Raw genomic sequence first — 22,381 nt, forward strand, 5'->3', positions numbered from 1 at the left:
CGGACACGACTGAAGTGACTTAGCAGCAGCAGCATGCAGTAATATACCTTTGATGTGTTTATTATACTCCTTTTCCAATACACACGTGAAATTTATATAACTAGTAAGTGTTCTGCCCGTAGTCCGAGTCCCCGGTCGGGAAAGAAGACTCCTCGAAACAATGCAACTTGCAATAGGGGAATTTATTACTGACTCGAGCCAGGGCCTCCCGCCCTCACCAAGGGTGTGAGGACGAAAAGGCCCCGAGCCCCAGTTCTCTCGGGTATTTATTAGGTCAAAAAAAGCAGCAGGTAGTTGGCGCAAGCGGATTGGTTACACAGTGGGTAGTTGGCGCAAGCGGATTGGTTACACAGCTGCAAGGCAATTTTTGTTGGCCCAACGTGGGGCTTTCAGCTTTCCCCTGATAGGTTCCCTTTTTCTTGCTAGGCACATGTTGATTGGCTAGCTCCAGGAGGCTTGATAATTATGTTACCCCGGGAAACTAGGCCCACTCCTAATCTAGGCTGCCTGTCATGGCGTTAGCCGTGACAGCCTCACAGTAAGATGTTAAGTATCAGGGTACCACTTAAATCCTTTTGCCCCTACTTAAGGTATGGGGGTACAACACTCTGGGGATCACTGCTTTCCCAGTGAAGGGGGCAACTTCACTGGGAATCAGAGAAGTCTGATGTCTTCTCTGAAACACATGGACAAAATGAAGCTCAAAGAGGATCAGGAACTAGTCCAACATCTCGTCCGTACTGTGACAGAACAGACACTAGAACCAAATTTTCTGACCTCCAGTCTGCTTTCCTTTTGCAGTGTGAGGGACAAGGGGAGGGTGGGGCTGGTTGGTTCAGCCTCTCCTCTGGCTGAGGGGAGCCAGATACGCCCGGTAACTGGCAAATGGCATGGGAGGTATTGGTAGCCTTCTGCCCGCTCAGGGCTGCAGAACTACGTACTGAGTGTTGGTGGGAGCCTTGGCCACACCTTCCCTCCCAGGAGTCTTGGGTCTGGGGGCCACTCCAAGGGGGCCTGGGCACTCAAATCCAGCAAGAAACAGACCTGGGATTCAAACCTGATTCTCCCCTGCCACAGCATGTTAGCTAGAGGTTGACACTAGAGCACCCTTGCTGCGAGGATGCTGGAGTGGGAAGGGTGTCAGGGGGAGGGAAAGGTTGCGCTGTGCCTGACTGTGAACAGAAGAGGGAGAGCAGACCCAGAGATAGCTGGAAGGGGGAAGGACACATACAGCAGCCTAGCCTGGGAGAATTATACAGAGGTAGGTTTGTGCAAAGGCTGAATTTAAATCCCCCTCAGGCGTGCACAGTGTTTTATGCTATAGAAATAATTTCTGCATTTCATTTGCTCAGCAGTGACTCTGCAAAGCAGACATAATCAGCTCCAGTTTCCTGATAAGGAAGCTGAGACCCAGAGGTGAAGTGACGTACTAAAGGCAACCTTCGCAGGACGCTCTCTTGAGCAGGACATGGGAGGGAACAGGCTGCTCCTCTGGTTGGATTTGGTAAAGGAGGGCTGTCTAAGGGAGGGCAGGCAGGCTGAACAGATACAGGAGTGAGAGGGTAGACCACTTAAGATTCCTAGCACCTTCCTCAGCAGATATGAGTGAACCTGAGACCAAAAGTGAGTTGACAGGGCTAGGGGAGCTGCAGGCAGGTGAGCTGTCTATCCTAGGGCCTGCAGTGAGGATGCCTCCTAGGGAGAAGCAGCAGTGTGCCCACCCTCATCCCCAGGATGGGCTCTGCTCTATAGAGTGGCCAGGGCAGCGAGCTGGGACTGCTGCGCACTGGGGCCGTCATTATCATTCCTCCAGAGTTTTTTCTCCCTCGTTATTTATTTTTCTGTGAGGAAGGAATGTGGGGAATTTACCACAGGGTTACTTGCTTTCGGCAGTGCGGCAGCCTCCTCTATGAGAGGGAAGCAGCAGAGACAGATGGCTGGGGAGGTGGAGGCGGAGGAGGGTCCCGGCTGAATCTGTGGCCCCAGCAGTGGGGCAGTTATGTAACCCACCCGGAGGCCCAGGGAAGATACCACGGTGCTTCTGGGCTCTGAACATGAGCCTGCTCATGTACACAGCTCCCTGGAACTCAACCTGGACCATCCCAGTCACCATCAGCCTTTGGGCAAGCCTAACGAGGGGATATATCCCCTTGTCAGAGGTGCTTTCCTCTCCAGCTGTCTTGACTGGGCTATGAGTGGAGGTGGGGTAGGGGAGTCAGGTGGAGATTGTCTTGAGCTTTCCAGCCTCCAGGAGGCTGCCCCATTGCTTGGAATGCTTTCACAACTCAATCTTTTCAGAACTAGGGCATATGCTACCTCCTCCAGGAAGACTTCCCAGATTGCTTCATCCTCATTCCTCTCTCCTTTAGGCTCTATGTTCTCCTGGCACTCAATGGAATATTTTGCCTGTTGGATCTAACACTGCTATTTGAGTTTCATCTCCCTTTTCAGCCACAGGCTTGTTACTACCTCCCTCTTTCCTTTCCCTACTTCCTCCAGAAATCACTCTCTATATCTGGGATCTAGAATCTCAAGGAATCTGAGGCCTAGACAAATCTAGAATTCGTCTCCTGGGATGCCTGGTGGAGTAAAATGTGAAGGTGAATTTGGATTGTGGGAGGCCTCCTGGGTGATGACCTCTGCTGAGTCTGGAGAGGATGGGACCAGCTCTGGCCACAGGCTGCCACAGAGCCAAGAAGAAAGGCTATATCTAGGCTTTCCAGGTGGCGTTAGTGGTAAAGAACCTGCCTGCCAATGCAGGCAGATGCAAGAGATGTGGGTTCTTTCCCTGGCTTGGGAAGATCCCTTGGAAGAGGGAATGGCCACCCACTCCAGTATTCTTGCCTGGAGAATCCCATGGACAGAAGTGCCTAGAGGGCTACAGTCCATGGGGTCACACAGAGTTGGACACAACTGAAGCAACTTGGTATGCCCTGGGCTGGGTGCTGGGGACCCTGAGATAGTCTAGACCTTGCTCTACTCCTGGGAGAGGCACAAGTTGGGGGAAATTCTCTCTCCTCTGCCCTCACTGGTTGCCTTTTTGTCTCCTAGATTAAGTGCTTTCTCTGGAAGGGTAGGGTGTGGTAGTCCTTTCTGTACACTCAAGGCTCCCCGAGCTAGGAAGATGGAGGCTGCAGCAGGAGATGGCTTGGGGATGGGGGCAGGCCAGACTCAGCAGGGCTCAACTGGGACGGGGAGCCTGGGTCTGAGCTTGGCTCTCTGGGAACCAACCTTTTCCAGTTTGCTCTGCATCTGGGGCTGAGCTTGCCTCTCTCTAGGCCGCCATGTCCAGGTCCCTGAAAATCTAATTGTGGATGAATGTTCCGGCTAGTAGAGTAGGTGGTGGAAGGTGGTGGCTCCTGGCCTTCAGCAGAGGAGGACGGCACAGCATCAACCAGCAGAGATCCGTGCCTGTGGCCTACAGGGTTAGCTGCTCACCAAGGCCCATGCCAATCTGACCTGGGGGACCTCTACTTGGCCCACCCACCATGTGCTGCCTGATCCCAATCCCCTGCCAGCAGGAGATACAGGAGTTGGGCCAGTCCTTGCCTCCTTCTCTTTGGGCCTTGGTTCCTTGGCTTTCTCAATCTGTTTGTTTCCTCCAAACCCCCTCCTCTTGGAGGCCCCTAGGCCAGGTGGAGCAGGGCAGGAGCGCTGATCTAGGAGTCTGGATGGATTGATGTAAGCTTCCTGGAGGAAGCAGCAATGGGGCTGGGCCTGGGACAGTAGGTGGGGAGAGTGTGCTTTGCGGGCAGAGCTCTTCAGAAGGAGGGCCCGGGCGTGGAATCAGTCAGACTCCCGGCTCCAGCTCCACTCTGCCTGTCCCTGGCTGCATGGGAGACTTGGGGTGAGTCTGCCAATTCTCTGGTCTTGTTTTCCTCATCCTTAAAACAGCGGTAAGGGGGCCTCCTTTATGAGTTGCCATGAGGATTTAATGAGAGCACACACACTACAATACAACTTTGGCTTGGCAGCGTCTGGAGCACCTCACTTGGCTATGGCATCCTCATCGACTTCATCATTTCTGCAAGCCCCCAGGGAAGGTGCAGGGGACAAGGCAGAAGCAGCTGAGACCCTTGCCCCTAGGCTCTTGCACTCTCTGGGGGAAATCAGACCCAGACCCTGACTGCTGCAAAGCAAGACGTTGGTAGGAGGCAGCATGGCCCATGTGATGGGTCCTGGGCTGGGTGCTGGGCCACCCTAGGTTCGAATCCCACCTCTGCCTCTGACTAGCCATGCCACCTTGAGCAAGTCACTTCACCCCTCTGAGTCCATTTCTCCTCTAATGCAGAGCTGAGGGGACCACTGTCCTCCTGGCTGCTCTAAATGAAGGAAAGGTCTGCCATGGGGCATGTGGTGAGCATGCCCTGGAGGAGAACTCTCACTCAAACGAATAGTATACAAACTGATGAGGTTGTTAAGTGGTTCAGATAAAACCTGGATGGTCTGAGGACTGAATCTATAAAAAGGACAGGAGACAGAGCAGTGTTCTGGGTGGAAGGGTCTGTGCAGACCCATAGCAGAGGCTGGAACTCCCAGGGCAGGTGAGGGAAACACGCACCTTTGGACTCCCTCTGACCCTTGCTGAGGACGCAGGGAGCAGGTGAGCAAGCTCTCGGGCAAGCCCTGACTGCCAGGATGAGGCCTGGCTGCTTGATGCCCCATGTCCTGGAGAGGAGAGAGGCCCGATACAAGTGGAGTCAGGAGGGAGAAAGATGAATCTGGCAGCGTGGGGCGGGTAGATTGGCGGGGGAGAGACTGGAGGCGGAGAGGCCATTTAAAAGGCTGTTGCAAAATCGGTTTTCCTGATAAAGAGCTAGGCTGAGTCATCTGTGGAGGAGAGAAGTCAGATCCAGCTCCTCTGCGTTGCCGTCAATGTAGGATTTTCCTCTTTGTCAGCTGGTTGATGGGCTGCCTTTCCAGGAGGCTTTCAGAATCAAGGCCGGCTCGGCATCCAGGGGGGCGCAGGACAGCAGGGAGGACCCTGCCAGAGTGAGTAAAGCGAGCCTCGGTGGTTTGGGGTGTGTGACTCAGGGCCTAGGGCATCCTTCTCTGGTCTCAGGTCCCCCCCGGGGCATTAAGGGAGAGGCATGCGATGACTTCTGCCAGCCTGTTGATGGCAAGGCTGGAGCTAGTTCTGGGGCTCTCCACTTTCATTCCTATCGTCTCCTGTTCTGGCAGTCCTTCTCACCTTAGTATGAATTATTCGCCTCTGAGAAGAGACCTGGCAGTCTGCCGGGACTCAGTCAGGTTGTGCTCACCAGGACTCTGGCGAGGATGGAGAACTCCCCAGGGAAAGGAGGCTGTGTCATTTCCTCCTTTCAGTAGGGAGGATGTGGGGCAGGGGCTGGCAAGGTAGCCAGGCCATTACTCAGGCCCAGTTCATCTTCCTGCCCCCAGCTGAGGCTGAAGTTGTGCAGCGGCCAGCCATTGGTTCCTTCCTGACCCCACAGGGGGGCAGTTTACCCAGCCTGTTTACCTGTCCCATTGCCAAGACTTCCAGGCAGCCACAATGGGCTGTCTCCAGCCAGTCTCTCTTCCTACCTCTGGCTCCCCGACCCTCTCCACCCTGCTCAGGGCCCGGGCACTCCCATTGACGGCAGCCGTGTGAAGAAGCATTTCCTTGAATTCTCTCCCTGTCCTGACCTTCTGTTCTGGCCTCCGTTCCCCTGCCCCGCCTCCCTCCTTTGGGTCCTTGGTCAAGAGGCCTGATGGTCAGCAGAACAGACGGCTGCCTACAGAAGTGATGGGGTGAAAGAAAGGGCTTAATCGCTGCCTGGGCACAACTCGAATTCAGGTCTCCTGACTCCCCACAGTGCTCTTTCCACTCCACTAGTTTTTTATGTCCTAGCAGTCATTTTTCCCTTAGTAACAATGAGTTTATCAGCTCTTATCCTGAGAGGAAGAAGGGGAAGAAAGCATCAGCCGCTCTAGGCAGCTGCATATGCAGAAGAGAGAACACCATGGTGGGTGCAGATTGTCAGATGTGGGAACAGAGGGGCCCGCAGATCAGTATCAGGGAGCACTGGAGTCTCTACCCATACCCCTCCCACCAGAGTCAGGGTCCGGAAGGCAAGGTGGTTAAGAAATGAGATTCAGCAACCAGGCTTGGGAGTTTTGAATCCCAGCTCTGCTATTTACAAGTCATATGACCCTGGGCAGGTTTCTCTGAGCTCTAGTTTCATTTGCAAACTGGGAAGAATAATAGTACTTATTCCTCGTGATTGTTGGGAGGATCGAATGAGATGATGGGTATAAAGTGCATGGCGTGGCACATTATAGTGGGCTGTTGAGGGCTCAATAATTACAGCAGCCACTGCGATCTTCACTCTAAGGGGTGTACTCAGGGCTTCTCGTTCCCCTTCCCCACTTGGGGATTCAACCCTGTCAGACCCAGGTCTCCTGACCCTGGGGCAGCTCTTCCTTGAGTCTGCCCTCATCCCTTCATCTCCTGAAGGCCTGTCTGCAGAACCCCTCATCCACTGTCCAGGGTGGGTCTTTCAAGGACCACCACTGAAGAGGCTGGGAGAAGAGGGAGCTGTTACGACTTTTATGGGTGGCAAGCTGCAGTCAGGAAGACTGGGAGCTCAGCAAGGGGGCTGCCCTCTGTGGGCCACAGCCATCTCTTGTGTCTCTGACGCTGGGGACCACAATCTTGAAGCCAGCTGGCTGAGGCATCACCAGGGGTGGCAGTTTCCTAGTCTGGGGAATTTGGGGTAGAGCTGCCGCCCCTGATGCCCTGCAGTGGGGGGATCTGAGGTGCCTCTAGTTGGCCCAGCCCCCCATTCTCTCAGCCTTGTTTGTGCAGGGTGGCAAAAGTTGTCTGGATTGCTGGCTGGGTCTGGTCCAAGCCTCCTGCCAAATTCCTTTTCCATGGAGTCACTGCGGGCTGGGATGGGGGTACGGGAGCTCCCTCGGAGGCAGGGCTGTCTCACCCCCTGGCCTTTTCTGCTGGGTTCCTCTGGCCTGGGAACAGTAGCGTGGGGGAGGGTCCCAGGCTGGCTGGAGGTCGGCAGACCAGGTCCTGGCCCATGGCCTTCCCTGTGACCCTCTCACTCTCCAAGGCCTCCCAGGCCTCCTCGGGGCCCTTCAGGCTCTAACACTGGAGCATTTTCTCGCCCTGTGACCCCGAGAACCAGCCTTGGGATAGGACTGAAACAGAGACACGAAGAGAAAAAAAACAAGCACAGAGACTTGGGGAGGTCTGAATTACACACACGGAGGCCCTGTCTAGGAGCCTGGCACCGTGGAAGCTGCTGGCTGGAAAGCCCGGTGCTCCCTGGAGTCCTGAAGAGCCAGGGGTGAGCCAGCCCCCACTGCTTTCCGGCTCTGTGACCTTGGGCATTATCTCTGAGCCTTGGTTTTCTCATCACTGAAAAGTGAATCATAGGGGCTTCTCTGGTGGCTCAGCGGCAAGGAATCCGCCTGCCAGTGTGGGAGACACAGGTTTGATCCCTGATCTGGGAAGATCCCACATGCCAAGGAGCAACTGAGTCCCTGCGTTACATCTACCGATCCCATGCTCTAGATCCTGGGAGCCGCAACTGCTGAGCCCAAACACCACAACTAGAGAGTAGCCCCCACTCCCCACAACTAGAGAAAAGTACACGCAGCAACAAAGATTCAGTACAGCCAAAAATAAACAAATAAAATGATTTTTTAAAGTGAATGATAGTAATTTGTGCTTCATAGAATCGTTTTGGGAATTAAATAAAATAGTATGTGTGAAGTCTGGGTACACAGCAAGAGCCCAATCAGTATGAGCTACGATGGCTGCAGCTGTGTCATAAGAGCCGCTGGTGGGCCCAGGGACGTTTATCCTGACCGTGCCCTGTGGGATGGGACTTGTGGCTGAGTCTCTGCAGGGCCGTAAGTTGGAAAGAGAAAGCACTTTATCTGTGTGGCAGTGGGGGGCAGAGCCATGTCAAGAGGTGGGAGTTAATATAAGGAGTGACTTTAGAGCTGAAGAATGTTAATTAGTAGAAGGTGCATCCTTAGGGTAGTGAGCGCCCTGTCAGTTGAGTGTGCAAGGCTTGGACACTCAGGGACGTGGTTTCAGGGGTGCAGGAATTGTGTGGGGAGGTGGACACGGTGACAGCCATCCCTGAGATTCTGAGGTTCTGTGACTTGGGACAGTGATCCCTGCCTGCTGATTACCCTGGAATCCCCTGCTGTGTGACCGTTAAAGAGTCATATCCCCTCAGGACTATGATCTGTGGAATGAATCTCCTTTGCTAGAAGCAGCTCTGACCCCTTCCAGGGAGTCACGTGGGGTCACCAACTGCCAGGTCCATTCCAGGGAAGCATGGGCCCTCTGTCCTGTCTACTCGGGCTGAATGACAACAACGCCCCCAGCACCTGTGACCTCATCATAGCCTCCAAACCCTAATGTCAGGGCTTTTACTGCCTTCTCAATTAAGGAAACTGGCTCCGAGAGGAGCAGTCACTTGCTAAGGTCACACAGCTAGCAAATAGCAGAGGCCTGGTTTCTAAGCAGAGCAGAGGACAGGGACATCGCATGAGCTGAGCAACTCCTCCTGTGTGGCTGACCTGCCCCTACCTAAGTTACCCCTGGGAAGCAGCCTGGCTCAACCTTTAAAGCTGTCACCTTTTATCGATGGGGTGATCCAGGCAGGAGAGGAGCTCTACCACGAGCAAACAGGTATCAGGGGGCAGGCTGAGTTACAGCTGTTCTGCCCAGGTGCGCGCAGGTGTGTGTGGTGGGGAGCCAGGTGGTGATGGGAAGAAGGAAGGAGGAGGTTGGGGCCAGAGAGCCTGTGGTCCCGTGAACTGGCTGTCGGCAGTCACTGTGCTCCGGGTGGGTCCCCCCTGGTGTGAGCTCCACCTGAGTCATCTCCAGACCTTGATTTATTCATCTATAAAATGGGGGTGATAGTGAAAAAGCTCCTTTGTAAGGGCCCTTCCAGCTCTGAAAGTCCATGAATTCTGAGCTTTGCTGGCAAGATGCCTAGGAAAACTGCCCCGGGAGACCCACTCAGCATGTCATGGCCAGTGCTAATGAGGGCAAGGTAGGAGGGAGGGCAGGGTCAGATTCCTCAAGAACTAATTAGCTCCCTCGGTGGGGAGGGGTGACAAAGGGAGCAATTTTCCCAGCCACCGACTGAGCTGCTAGCCCTGGCCACAGGCTGTCCCATCCATCTGTGCATAGGTCCATTTGTTCATGTGTCCATTTCTTCATTCCTTACTCAATAAACACAACGTGAACACTGACTGTGTGCCAGCTGGGCACTGGTGATAGAAAGAGGAATGGTCGCCTGTGGTGAATTTACAGATTAAGAGGGCCTGACCCCACCTGATCCCTGACCTCAGGCCCCAGACTGAACCCTGACTCCCACCGACTCTGTCCCCTGTATGTCCCAAGAGGGACCTCTGGGACAAGCAGGTAGCTTGAGCATGTGCTGTGGCCCAGAGAGAACTGGTTCTGACTCCAGCCTTGCCACCGTTTGCTGTGTGATCTTGGGTGAGTTACTTACAAGCCTCTGGACCTCATTTTCCACTTCTGTAAAATAGGGGTTCCTAGGGTTCTTGTGAGGATAAGATGAGGTAATGTGCTGTTCTAGTATAGTCACTGCTGAAATTAGCCCAATGTATTACCTTTATAATATTAGAGTGTGAGAATTTTTAAATGATTGTTTAAATGAAAATGGGAAGAAATTTTTCAAGGACTTATAAGAAACCATTAACAGTTGCTACCTGATTTGTGATATGGAGCACTCGGAGGTAGAGGGATTTTTTTTCACCATATACCTTTTTATGTTTTTAATTTTTTTTAGTTCATGTAAATGTATCACCTATTCTAAAAAGGGGAAACATTAGTATTAACAGATGACTATACTCTGAAAGTATAAAGGGCCCTAAGAGATGCAGAGAAGATGTCCTGCCAGTTCACTCATGCAGATAGTAATGCTTACTAAGTGCTCACTTTTTGCCAGGCACTATTCTAGGGGCCAGGGTTAGGGGATGAACAAGTCAAGCAAGGTCATTTCCCCCTTAGAGCTTATGTTCTAGGCAGGGAGATAGATAATAGCCAAGGAAACTTGTAAAGAAGATAATACTGAACTGTGTTGAAAGCTATGAAGAAAACAAAGAGATGAGTTAGGAAAGGGTAGGGCTGATTATAGAGGAAGACCTCTCCAGAGAGGTGAGTCCTGAGTGATAAGAAGGAACATGGAATGCTCCCTGAGAAAAGATCATCCCCAGTAGAGGGAACCACAAGTGCAAAGGCCCTGGGGCAGGAACAGATTTGTCATTTTCAAGAACCAGAACGTCAACCTGGGCAGAGCCCAGTGAGAGAGAAGAGTGGCATAAGATGCGTCCAGGATGTAGTAGGGCCTTGACTGCTGGGGTGAGGCATTCTTGCTGAGTCTGGGAAAGTGCCGTGTCAACAACCTTCAGGGGGAATCCAAACAAGGGGTCCGTGAATACTGAAAGGGTAGTCTGGGAAAGTTTTACACGGTTGGTGGCATTTGAGTTGGGCCATGACGGTTGGGTCAGGGATCTTTATGAGGAGAGGAGGTTCTAGGAGACGGTGAGTAAAGATCAAATCCCAGAGGAAAAGGCCATCTGTAGCTGGGGAGCACGAGTGACCATCTGTCTGTCTGTGTACGGCTGTGGCTCTGCAATCCCATGTGCTAATTGGGCCTCTGTCCCTCCCGCAGCGCTGGGCCGGAGTACTAGCCTCACCGAGAAGGATCTAAAAGAGGCCAAGGCGAGGAGCCAGCAGATCGCAGCCCAGCTGACCACCCCTCCCAGCTCTAACTCCCGCGGAGTCCAGCTCTTCAACAGGCGTCGGCAGAGGGTGAACGAGTTCACCTTGGAGAGCCACGGCCAGAGGGGACCGAAGTCTAGCCAGGAGCCCCTCAGAGTGCCCCCCACCAGCCCCACAGGCCATGCCCCGGGGCTCAGCCTGAGTCCCACCTCGCTCCCTGAGCCAGGCCCTCCGAGAAACCCCGCCTGCCAGAGCACTGACACCGGGGTCCCTGGTCACAGCATGGAGGGCTGCTCGGAGGAGGCCAGCCTGCTCCGGCACCTGGAGAAGATGGCCAGCGAGGAGGAGGAGGTACCACTGGTGGTTTATCTAAAGGAGAATGCAGCCCTGCTGACGGCCAATGGGCTCCACCTGTCCCAGAACAGAGAAGCCCAGCAGAGTCCCCCAACCCCACCTCCAGAGGAGGTCCACAGCCCGGCCACAGATGCCAACCAAAACCTTCCCTCGGCCGGCACCACGCTCATCACGCCAGCTTCTAACGGCAACCACAACCTGCCAGCCACAGATGTCAACCAGAACCTATCGGCAGCCGTCACCCCGCAGAGCCTGCCGCTCTCCAGTGTCCAACAGAATTCTTCCGAGGCACAGCTCCCTCCGAATGACACGGTGCCAGATTTCAAACCCAGCACCCCGTGTGCCGGCGGGCAAACCCAGGAGTCAGTTGCGGAGGTGAGATCCAGCACACTCCTAGTTGATAAGGTATCAGCTCCACCTACTGCCACCAGCACCTTCTCTAGAGAAGTTACTCCCATCTCCAGCTCCAGGCCCCTGGGCCCAGATTTCATGTCCAGCTCCCTGCTCATTGATGTCCAGCTTGGAGCCCCAGCCGTGTCCACAGAGCAAGAGATGTCCGGGCGGACAGCCGCCACCATGCCCACCAAACTGTACAGCGAGGTCCACCTCACGCTGGCCAAGCCTCCATCCGTGGTCAACAGGACAGCCAGGCCCTTTGGGATCCAGGCGCCGGGCAGCACTGGTCAGATGGAGCGAAGCCCCATGGTAGAGAGACGACATCGTGGGGAGAAGGTCCCTGCCCCCCAGCTCTCCAGTGTGGCAGACAGGAGCCCCCGGCCACAGAGACACGTAATGTCCCACAGCCCCATGCTGGAGAGGAGGCCCGTGGCACAGCGAAGCCCCGCCTTGGAGAGACGCCCTGTGGGAAACTTCACCCCACCGCCCACCTATGCTGAGACCTTGTCCACAGCCCCCCTGACTTCCCGGGTTAGGTCTCCCCCGTCTTATTCTGCCCTGTACCCCAGCTCCGACCCCAAGCCTTCTCATCTAAAGGGCCAGGCTGTCCCTGCCAGCAAGACAGGCATTTTGGAGGAGTCGATGGCCCGCAGGGGCAGCCGGAAATCCATGTTCACCTTCGTGGAGAAGCCCAAGGTGACCCCGAATCCAGACCTGCTGGACCTGGTACAGACGGCTGATGAGAAGCGCAGGCAGAGGGACCAGGGGGAGGCAGGCCTGGAGGAGGAGCCCTTCGCCCTTGGGGCCGAGGCCTCCAACTTCCAGCAGGAGCCCGCACCCCGGGACAGGGCCAGCCCCGCTGACGCCGAGGAGACCGTCCCCGAGTGGGCCTCCTGCCTCAAGTCACCGCGCATCCAGGCCAAGCCAAAGCCCAAACCCAACCAGAACCTCTCAGAGGCCTCGGGGAAGGGGGCTGAGCTCTACGCCCGCCGCCAGTCCCGGATGGAGAAGTACGTCATCGAGTCTTCGGGCCACGCGGAGCTGGCCCGCTGCCCGTCACCCACCATGTCCCTGCCTTCATCCTGGAAGTACTCCACCAACGCGCCTGGCGGCACCTTCCGAGTGGCCTCCCGGAGCCCGGCCCGGACCCCACCTGCCTCGCTCTTCCATGGCTACCTGCCTGAGAACGGGGTCCTGCGTCCAGAGCCCACCAAGCAGCCGCCCTACCAAATGCGGCCCTCGCTCTTCGTCCTCTCACCCATTAAAGAACCTGCCAAGGCCTCGCCCAGAGCCGCCTCGCCCGCCAAGCCCAGCTCCCTGGACCTGGTGCCCAGCCTGCCCAAGGCGGCTCTCCCACCGTCACCTGCCCTGCCTCGGCCCTCCCGCTCCTACACCGCAGCTGGCCAGGATGGCCTCCAGCCCACCACCGTGAGCCCCACCTACAGCAGTGATATCTCGCCCGCGTCACCCTCCAGGGCATGGTCTCCCCGAGCCAAGCAAGCCCCCAGGCCCTCCTTCTCCACCCGGAATGCGGGGATCGAGGCTCAGGTGTGGAAGCCATCCTTCTGCTTCAAGTAACGGACCCCACAGGGATCCCACTGCCTGTCTGAGCCCCTGTCCGGGGACCGGATGGAGAGCAGGAAGTGGCACGGGGCTGAGTCAGGAGTATGGGGACTCAGGGCTGACGCTGCCACCAGCTAGGTTTGTGCCGTATGGGCAAGTCACCTCCCCTCTCTGAGCTATCACTGCCCCTTCCCTCCTGCGAGGTGGCTGGACTCCACGTCTGAGAGATCTGAAGTCAGCTACCAGTGGGGAGAAGGGTCACGGAGAGAGGACCACTTGGCCGGCCCTAGTGAGACTGGGGGCTTCTTCACCTGGCCTTTGTGAGCTGTAGGGCTGCCAGCGTCTTGCTGAGGAAAGGCCTAGAAGGGCCCTAACGGGGGCTTCTGCAGCACACAGAGCCTGCCCTTGTGGTGGAACCGGCCAGCCCAGGGCCTGCCGCCCCAGTGGGCTGCCCTTGCCATGGCCCCGGCTCCGGCCTCTTTCTGCCTGTTGCTGGATTCTCACCTGCTTGGGTCTGTCTCTTCCACCTCTGCCTTCCGGACACTGTTTCCTCTCCGCTGCTTCAGAGACCTCTGCCTCGGCCTCCACACTATCTCCTCTCCCGGGTTCTGCTGGATGAGGACTCAGCCCACCACGACTGGCTGACGCTTTTCTTCCTGCCCCTCTGCTCAGCTGCCTTCACGCCCTCTCCGAACATCTGGCTCTGCTTTCTAGACAGCTTATGCAGTTCATCCCAGACCTCAGTCCTGGTTCCACCTGGCTTGCCCTCACTGTTCTGGGGTGTGGGAGGTCCCCAGGGATCCCCGAAAGAAAGCCCAGGGAACGGCTCTGCAGAGGTGGGTGTGTAGCAGGGAGAGAGGTCCCTAGAAATAGATCCACTGGCTGTTTTGGTTTCACCCTCAGTCCAGATCTGCATGGCTGAAAGAAACCATCCACGTGACACAGAAAGGGGCCCAAAGGAGAGAGGCATCTCGGCCTCCCGTTTGCTGTGTGACTTTGGTCAAGTCACTTTCCCTTCCTGGGCCTCAGCTTTCTCATAAATACAATGAGGGCCCTCCTAGCTGTGACCATCTGTGAGGAATAAGAGGACAGGACAGGCTGGTACTTTGGGAGAAAGGTCCTGTAAGTGACAAGAGAGTCCCCTGGGAAGAGAGGGGAAGGGAATTAGGACAAAGGTGTCCTAGGACAGATGGGAAGTAGATGTCTGTAAGGGCGTCCGAGGAGGGTGTGGCTGAGGAGGCCAGGAAATCAGAAGTTTAGGCTCAGGTTCAGGATTGCCTGGAGACAGACCGTGGGAACACAGCAAGGACTGGGGCAGGAGCATGGCAGCCCAGGGAGGGGACAGAGGAGATCTTGAGGTCTGGAGGAAAAGGCTGGGACTTAGATCTGGATTCTAAAGTATGGCCTCCATGTGTATCTTTGGGTCTCGGTTTCCCGCTTCATACTGTGAGGGTTTTGAGTCAGGTAGCCTGAGATCCTTCCCATCTCTGACACCTTTGATGTGCTGCGGCCCCCCAAAACCATGTTTCACGAGGGCGAGAGAATATAGACGCAAGAGGCAGGATTCAGATGGAAGCCTCCCAAAACCGGGGGCTGAGCACCACCCACTATCTCTTTCCTAGCCCTATTTCTGGGCTCCCCAGCGGAGCAAGGGGTGGTGGAGGCGGTGCCCATGCTGGGCTGAGCCTGCAGTTTTCGTGAGCTCTCGGCTTGTCTCCATGGGAACAGGGGGTGCCTTCTCAGTGAGTTCATTCTGCCCGGAACGTGGGGGCATGCGTGGGGAAGTCAGGAGTGAGCTCAGCTCCTTCATGCCAAGCCCCTCCCAGGACAGAGTGAAGCCCGTGTTCCGGACTCCTGCTCCCTTCGACACCCGAGGGCCAGCAATGGAAAAGCCCACCCTCCGTCCTGCAGTTCCTTCGGCCAGGCTGTCTGAGCTCTGCCCTCAACTTTGTTTTCTCTCCTGTTCTCAATACACTCTGCCTCAAATCTGTCTTGCTTCTTTTCTTCCACACTCACTGGCTGGTGGTCTGGGCCCTCTCCCTCCTCCCCGACTCTGGCCTGGGAACTGTGGTGAGAGTCCGCATGCTGCCTGCATCTGCTGAGTGTCTGGATCTGCTGTGGGCACAGATGTGTGCTGGCTTAGAAGTAAGGGCTGCCTTCTCTCTTCCCCCAGTCAGCTCTCAGGGAACCAGAAACCCTTGGAAGACACATTCTGTTTTCTCCTTCCTTTGGAGTTTGGCCAAAAAGTCTGTAGATGGGAAAAACCCACGCCCCTTATGGTTCAGATTTATTTGAATTCTTTATAAGTGCCTTTAGCCAGAGCATGTATACTTTTTTTCCCCCTTAGTTTCTCCCAGCATCCCACTCTCCCATTATCTAAATCTGGGAGCTTCCCAGTCATCACTGCATATAATGTTTCTGCCCCTCATGGAGCCAAACAAACTGCCATCGGGAGCCAGAAAAAAATGGGTTCCAGCCTCAGATCTGCACCTGACTCCTTGTGTGACCTTAGACAACCCCTAGGCCCCAGTCTCCCCTACCACACACAAGGAGAGGATTACAGAAGCTGTGGGCTAGCTGGCTGTCTTTGGTCTCTGATATTCCTCTTTGCTCCACTCATGCCCACCTCACACACATGCCCTACTTTGGGACTGGTGCTGGGTTAAGTGGGTGCTCCTTTCTGAATTTTCACCCATGTGCATTTCCAGGAAGCTCTGGAGTATATGATCAATTGAGATCTTTTTCAGAAAGTGAGTAATTCTGATTCCCTGCAGCATTTTTGTATTATACACTCCCCTCAACCAGGGTGCACATGCCCACAGACACACACACACACAGTCAGTACCCAGACAGGGCAGTTCTGATGAGGTCAGGCCTTGGCCCAATGCCTAAAGATGAGGAGCTGCTCACCACTGCCCCCAACATTCCAACCCACACATTCTGAGAAGTAAGTTCTGTTACTCCTTCCACTTGCTGGCCCTAGCCTTTCCCTTGAAGCCACCAAAGGCAAAGGCAGTCCTTAGAGGTGTCAGACAGTTATCACAGCTCCTCCTGCCGCAGCCTGCTCTTCTGGCTGAAAGCCCTGGTTCCTCTGCCTTAGTGCTTGTTGATGGACTTGGATCATGAACTCTTGGCCCCACTTCCCACAGCCTGGCTGATTGAAAGATTCCTGAGATGGCTCACAGACAGCAGCTCGCACTGTCTCTGGCTCATATACACACAACTGTGACCCTGGAGTAAAAGGGGTGGAGCCCATGCTGAGCTTTAACTTTCCTACTTGATGATTGGAGCCTTGGATGTCCCCAGGAGGTCCCTAACATTACCAATCCCATGAAAACTCTTTAGACTGTGATACATTCCTCTTTAGGTTAAAAGTCTCCATTTCTGAGTCTGGGCCAATCTAGTAGCTGCTGCATTGTTTGGAGAAGACAAATAATTTATCGCTTCCTTTTGATGGAGAGAAATGAGATTCTGACTGGATGAGAGGTTGACTGGTTAGGCTGTGAAAGTTCACTGATTGGATGAGAGAATGGAGCTTATGAGTGGTTCTAGATTTTGATTGGTTAGGAGACACTGAACAGACCAGCTAGTTCTGGACTCAGAGATGACTGCTGGTTAATTTGGATTGGATTGCAGATCGATTGGACTGGCTTGATTGGCTAAACAGATGGATGGTTTAGTATAGTAGTCCTCAACCTTTTTGATACCAAGGACTGGTTTTGTGGATGACAATTTTTCCACCAGGTGGGAAAGGGTGGGGGTGGGATACGGCTTTGAGATGATTCAAGGACAGTAGGGTTCATGCTCTTATGAGAAATCTAATGCTTCTGCTGATCTGACAAGAGGCAGATCTCAGGGGGTAACACAAGCAATGGGGGGAGGGGGGTGACTAAATACAGATGAGGCTGGCTTGCTGGCCACTCATCTCCTGCTGTGTGGCCTAGTTCCTAACAGGCCACAGACCAGTACCAGTCCATGACTTGGGGGTTGGCGACCCCTGATTTAGCAGATACATGCTGGACATGGGTCCCAAGATCTGTATTCTCAAACCAGTTCAAACTTAAATACTTAAGCCCACCTGCAGCCTTTGAGCAGCAGTCAGTCACACACATTTCCTGGTGGGGCAGAATACACCAGAAAGCTATTTACACCTCTGAACTTCATTTTCATCACTGTAAAATGGCTTGTGATAATACCGGCTACCTCACCAGATGGTTGTGAGGATCTGATGAGGGAGGAAGGATGAGAACAAACTTTGTAGACTGGAAAGTCCCCAAGGAGGTAGGAAGCAGGTATGATTGTGCAGAGCAGAGCAGTGCTTTATAACCTCAAAGAGGGTCACCAACTTGGCCTCACCAAATCCACTCTCCCCTACCCCATGCTGGCAAGAGGTCCAGGAAAGGGAGCAAAGACCCAACTTTCTTTTATGTTTTACCTGTTAGTAGGAACTTACATGATCAAGGATCCAAGAAGAAACTAGCAGGTGACCATGGCAATACAACAGGGGGACTGGGACTGAGAAGGCCTTTCCCTAAGTCCAGTCCTAGAAATAATGATCAATATTTTTGGTTTTAATTTTTTAAATAGATAGCATATCCATACGGTTCAAAACCTTAAACTTATATAAAAAGTAATACATTAAAAGTCTTATTCCCACCCCTATGGCTGTGTACCTTGCCCAGTTCACCCTATTTCCCAACAGAGACCCACTCTGGTTCGTTTCATGTATATCCTTTCATTATGTCTTTATGGTAACTGACATCTGTTGCACACTTAACCTCTTCTAGCAAATCTTATCATACTGTGATATTCTTTTACATAAGTAATCTCACTTACTTCTCACAACAACCCTCTAGGGTACAGGCTGACATTATACTCCCATTTCACAGAGGCGGAAACTGAAGCCCAGGGCCCTTCAGTTGCTTCTGTTGCTGAAGCAATTTGACTAAGTTCATTCATTAAACAAAGGGGTCTATCTCCTAAGAGAGCGATCTTAAACCACCCGGCTCTCTGTGATGCACTGGGGCAAGCAGCGTGGGCTCTTTCAAGCATCTGAAAAATGAAAATTTGGGCACCTCCATTTTACTGCAGTCACTCCTAACTTCAGTCCAAAACCCCGGTATAGAGGAGCCCAGCACTAACACCTGCCCCCAACCTCTCTGCTCTCTCCCCAGGACCGCCGGGAGAGCTTGCCCACCTCCCCGCCCTGGACGCCTGGCGCATCCCGGCCCCCCAGCAGTCTGGATGGCTGGGTGAGCCCGGGGCCCTGGGAGCCGGGCCGTGGGAGCAGCATGAGCAGCCCCCCGCCGCTGCCACCGCCGCCGCCCATGTCCCCCTCGTGGAGCGAGCGCTCCGTATCCCCGCTGCGATCTGAGACGGAGGTGCGGCCCCCCAGCCGCCAGCTGCAGGCGCTTCTGGCTAGAAACATCATCAACGCGGCCCGGCGCAAGAGCGCCTCCCCACGGCCAGCGGGCGCCGAGAGCCTTCGGCCCTTCTCCCCGCCGAGGGCGCTGCTGCCGCCGCCGCCGCCGCCGCCGCCACCGCCGCCGCCGCGCATGCGCTCGCCACAGCCTGCACGTCCCGGTCCTGCCGCGGCCACCGGGGCCACGTTCGCTCCGATCCCCAGGAGCCCGCTGCCCGCACCGCCTAGGCCCTTCCCCTACCGCCGCTCGCCCACGGACTCCGATGTGTCCCTCGACTCCGAGGACTCCGGGGCTAAATCACCCGGCATCCTCGGCTACAACATCTGTCCCCGCGGGTGGAACGGCAGCCTGAGGCTCAAGCGTGGCAGCCTCCCCACCGAGGCCTCCTGCACCACCTAATAAGCCTTCCCCGCCCGCACCCCATCCCTGCCCTGGGAGGGCCGCGCGGGAAAAAGTGTCATCGGGCTTGGGAGATCCCAGCACCATGTTCCCAAGGGGTCTGGCTACTTTGACAGCCCCAAAGATCAGGAGTCTGCGGGAGAGAGCTCTAGGTTTGGGGGTGGGGTGATGATCCAATTTGGGTTCTAGCCCTTGCTCTATGGAAAGACTTTTCCAATGCTCCTCAGCTTTCCCATCTGTTTAATAGAGCTTTGGCCAAGGCAATCTCAAACCTCTAAATTCCCCCTTTTATTAATACACACAGGCAGGGCATTGTATGTATGGCCCCCTAAACTCGCTGCACTGCAGGATTCCATACTCCTCTCCCACCTTCCTGGCTCTGATCTCTGGAGTCTGGCAAATGAGGGGGTGTGTTCCGAGGATCCTATGCCTGAGTTGCCTGTCCAAGTCCTGGCTTGACCATCCGCCTCCCTGGCACCAAGTCTCAGGGAGCAGCTGTTTTCCATCTCTTCCCAGACAGGCTCTATTTTTACCATGATGACCTTTAGAGAGGGTCTCCCAGGCCAGCTCAAGGTGTCCGGCTGGCCTCTCTGGAGAGAAGAAGCAGGAAAATTCCTCCTCTCAGATCCCTCTCATGTTTTCTTCATCCCAGTTCAGACTGCCTGGGACATCTGTAGCCAGAGAAGAGAGTTGTAAGGTGATATTTCCCCCAGGCCCAGGACTTGGGCCTCCAGGAATGCTATAGGTGTCTGCAACTCATCTGTCCCTTCTGGGCCCTTTCATGGCAGACTCTGGGCTCAGAACTGAGCTGGGGAGAAAACAGTTTGACCTGGAGCAATCTGTTATCCTCTGGCTTTACTTGATAGCCCTGAGTTTGAGGTTGCCAACTTGGAAGGAGGGAGGCAAAGAGTTGTTCTGGGCAGTATGCAAGCCATGGCAAGGATGCGGAGAGGAGATTCTAGCAGGGAATGAATTGGCTCAGACGACCTCTGAGGGCTCTTCCTGTCCTGAAATGCGTTCCATAGTATTAGGAAGGAAGGGAGAGTAAGTAGTACTGGAGGACTGGCTGGGCAGATGAGTCTGGGTGGGTGAGTGAGGGGTTAGACCAGAGTCTGCCTGTGTTTCTAGTTCCTTAGGAATTACCCCCACTCTTCAGTTTCAGGCTCAGCATCTGTATTGTGCCCGGATGAGTAGGCACTGTTCTGCCTCATCTCTTTCCTGTCACACTCTGGGCTAGCCAGTGTCTGGTGCCCAGTAACAGTGGGCAGCCTGGCTGCAGGCCCTGGTCTGTCCCTTAAGCTGTAGTGACTCTGATTGGGAACCCCAGAAGGGACACAGGGAGGAATGTGCCACTGTCCTATAGTTTCCAGAGCTGGCTCGTGGTGCCCTCTAGAGGTTTAAAATATCAGTTTCAAGATCCTAAGGGTGGGGGTGGGGGTGGGGGCTGGAACTGGCTGAGGATCAGAGGTATGTATGTAAGTGAAAGGATACCAGGATGTTGCTAAAGGTGAGGGACAGAGCGTGATTTGGGGGGTTAGGGGTAGACTTACCCCACCCCTCAGGTTGATATTAGACCTGGAACCCCTTAGTGAGGCTAGGACAATCTGGGGTCAGGATGGGAAAGAGAATCAGGGGGAGATGCTTTGGAATAAAGGACTGATCCCAGAGGATTCCTCAGGCCTAAAGATTGGGAACAGAGACTCTGGTGGTAGGAAGTTGAGAGGGTGCTCTAGCTTGTCAGTGATGAGTGATCATATTACTGAAGTCCCCACCTGCTTCAGGGACCCTTGTAGCATGGGAGGCTGGGGCTAAGGGCCTCTTTCAGAGAAAAGACACTATCAGGTTACAGTGGCACAGAAAAATCCACTTGTACCTGCATTTCCCACAAAGAGCCAGCAGGAGGCAGCCTTGGGAAGCTGCAGTTCTGTCTGGCTGTTCTCTCCCTGTCACTGCCTTTTCCCCTAGTCCTCTTCTCTAACCCACTAGAAATTGCCTGTGTCCTGCCTTTTGCCTCCTGTAGAATTCAGCTGTGGCCCTCAATAAATGCTTCTTGCATTCTTCTGTCCCTTGTGTCATTTTCAGTTATGTCTAAAGCTCTTCTCTTTCCCCCAGCCGTGGAGCAGTCCGTGGGATGTGGGGTGGATGAGAATGTTTGTCACACAAGGGATGGGCGCTTGGAAAGCAGCAACCCTGAGAGAGGTGGGGAACAAAGATAACACCCTGGGCACAGAAGAAGTCCCTGGGTTGAAGTTCTGGTCCTATCACCTACTAGCTGGGTGACCCTGGGTAAACCCACTCCTTCTCCAGGCCCTAGCATCCCTATTTGTATAATGAATGAGTGGGGCGAAGGGATGTCTCAAGGTGGTATCGCCTGGGCCCTGACCACAAGACACTGTCACTGCAGTGGTTGGGGCCAGGCTGCATCAGGGCCCAGCATTCTAGGGCTGCTCCCTGATGACGGGCATCAGGCAGGAGGAGGAGCCCCTACAAGAAGTGACATCAGAGTCCAGGCCACCCTAGAGACTCAGGACCCCCACCATTAGCAGTGCTCCTCTTCTGATGGGGAGTCCTTTGCCCAGAGAAGGGGATCATGGCTCTTCTCACAGGTGAGGCCAAGCCTGCCCTCGGGACCTCCCTCACCTTCCTCTAACAGGGACAGAGCAAAGGACTCTGAGGGTCAGGAAGCTGCGCTCAGGTGATCCACAGCAGAGTTCAGGCTTCTTGAGAGAGATGCCCTTGGACAACCTATCTGGCACACAGGTGCAGGAGATCACTTCCCTGGACCCAGCACATCCCCGCCTGTCCCACCTTTCCCTGGCAGTGGTTAACGCACCTCTGACACAATCTTTATCTTCAGCAGAAGATAAACCTCTCCTGAGCACACTGTCCCCATGCCTACTGGTGATCCTGGTGCCCAGACACCTCAAACCAATTTCATTCCAAACTGAACTAAGTATCTGTCCCCCACCACCATTGTTTTCCTTGAATGACTCAAGCCAGAAGTGGGAGTGGCTCTTTCCTCATCTCCTGCAGCCAGTCACTCACCACGACCTGGTAATTTCCCATACCCCTCAAGCCCCTCTCCTCCTCTCCATGCCCTTTGTCACCGCCCCGGTCTAGCCACCCACTGGCTCTCACTTGACCACAGTGAAATCCTCCTGCCTCCAGTCTCGCTCCCGCCAACCCACTTTCCATAGGGCAGCCAGAGATATCTTTGGAAAATGCCATCCAACTGATCCATTCCACTGCTTTAAACTCCAACAGCCCTTTATAAAACTTTGCTTTTAAAAAGCCTGCTGTGATCCAGCCCCTGCCCACCTGTCTGGCCTCATCTCTCAGCACCACCCCAGCCCCCAGTCCTAGCTGGCCCCTAATATCCTTATATGTGACGCAGCCTCGGCCTGCAATTACCCGTGCCCCTCTCTGCCCCGTGAACTCCCACTCATGCCTCGAGGCCCAGCTCAAATGTCTCCTCCTCTAGGAGGCCTTCCCCACCCCCCAGGCTGAGCGGGTGGCA

The 22,381-nt window shown here is 54.7% G+C and overlaps 1 protein-coding gene across 3 annotated transcripts in view; it reads left to right on the forward strand.

Annotated features, from left to right (window-relative positions):
* SYNPO (synaptopodin) overlaps positions 1–20,929 on the forward strand; it is a 38,410-nt gene extending 17,481 nt beyond the window's left edge. The window contains exons 2-3 of one of the 3 annotated variants that reach the window (XM_070465646.1): positions 10,680–13,027; positions 18,217–20,929. In XM_070465646.1, the coding sequence (XP_070321747.1) occupies positions 10,680–13,027; positions 18,217–18,864 (2,996 nt within the window). In that variant the 3' untranslated portion in view covers positions 18,865–20,929. Of the gene's footprint in view, positions 1–4,764; positions 4,993–10,679; positions 13,028–18,216 lie in introns of those variants that run through there. The other 2 variants (XR_011486926.1, XR_011486925.1) reach the window with 2 other exon arrangements.
* Positions 20,930–22,381: the final 1,452 nt, after the last annotated feature.

Source organism: Odocoileus virginianus, chromosome 3 (genome assembly GCF_023699985.2).
Source record: "Odocoileus virginianus isolate 20LAN1187 ecotype Illinois chromosome 3, Ovbor_1.2, whole genome shotgun sequence".
Classification (NCBI taxonomy): Eukaryota; Metazoa; Chordata; class Mammalia; order Artiodactyla; family Cervidae; genus Odocoileus; species Odocoileus virginianus.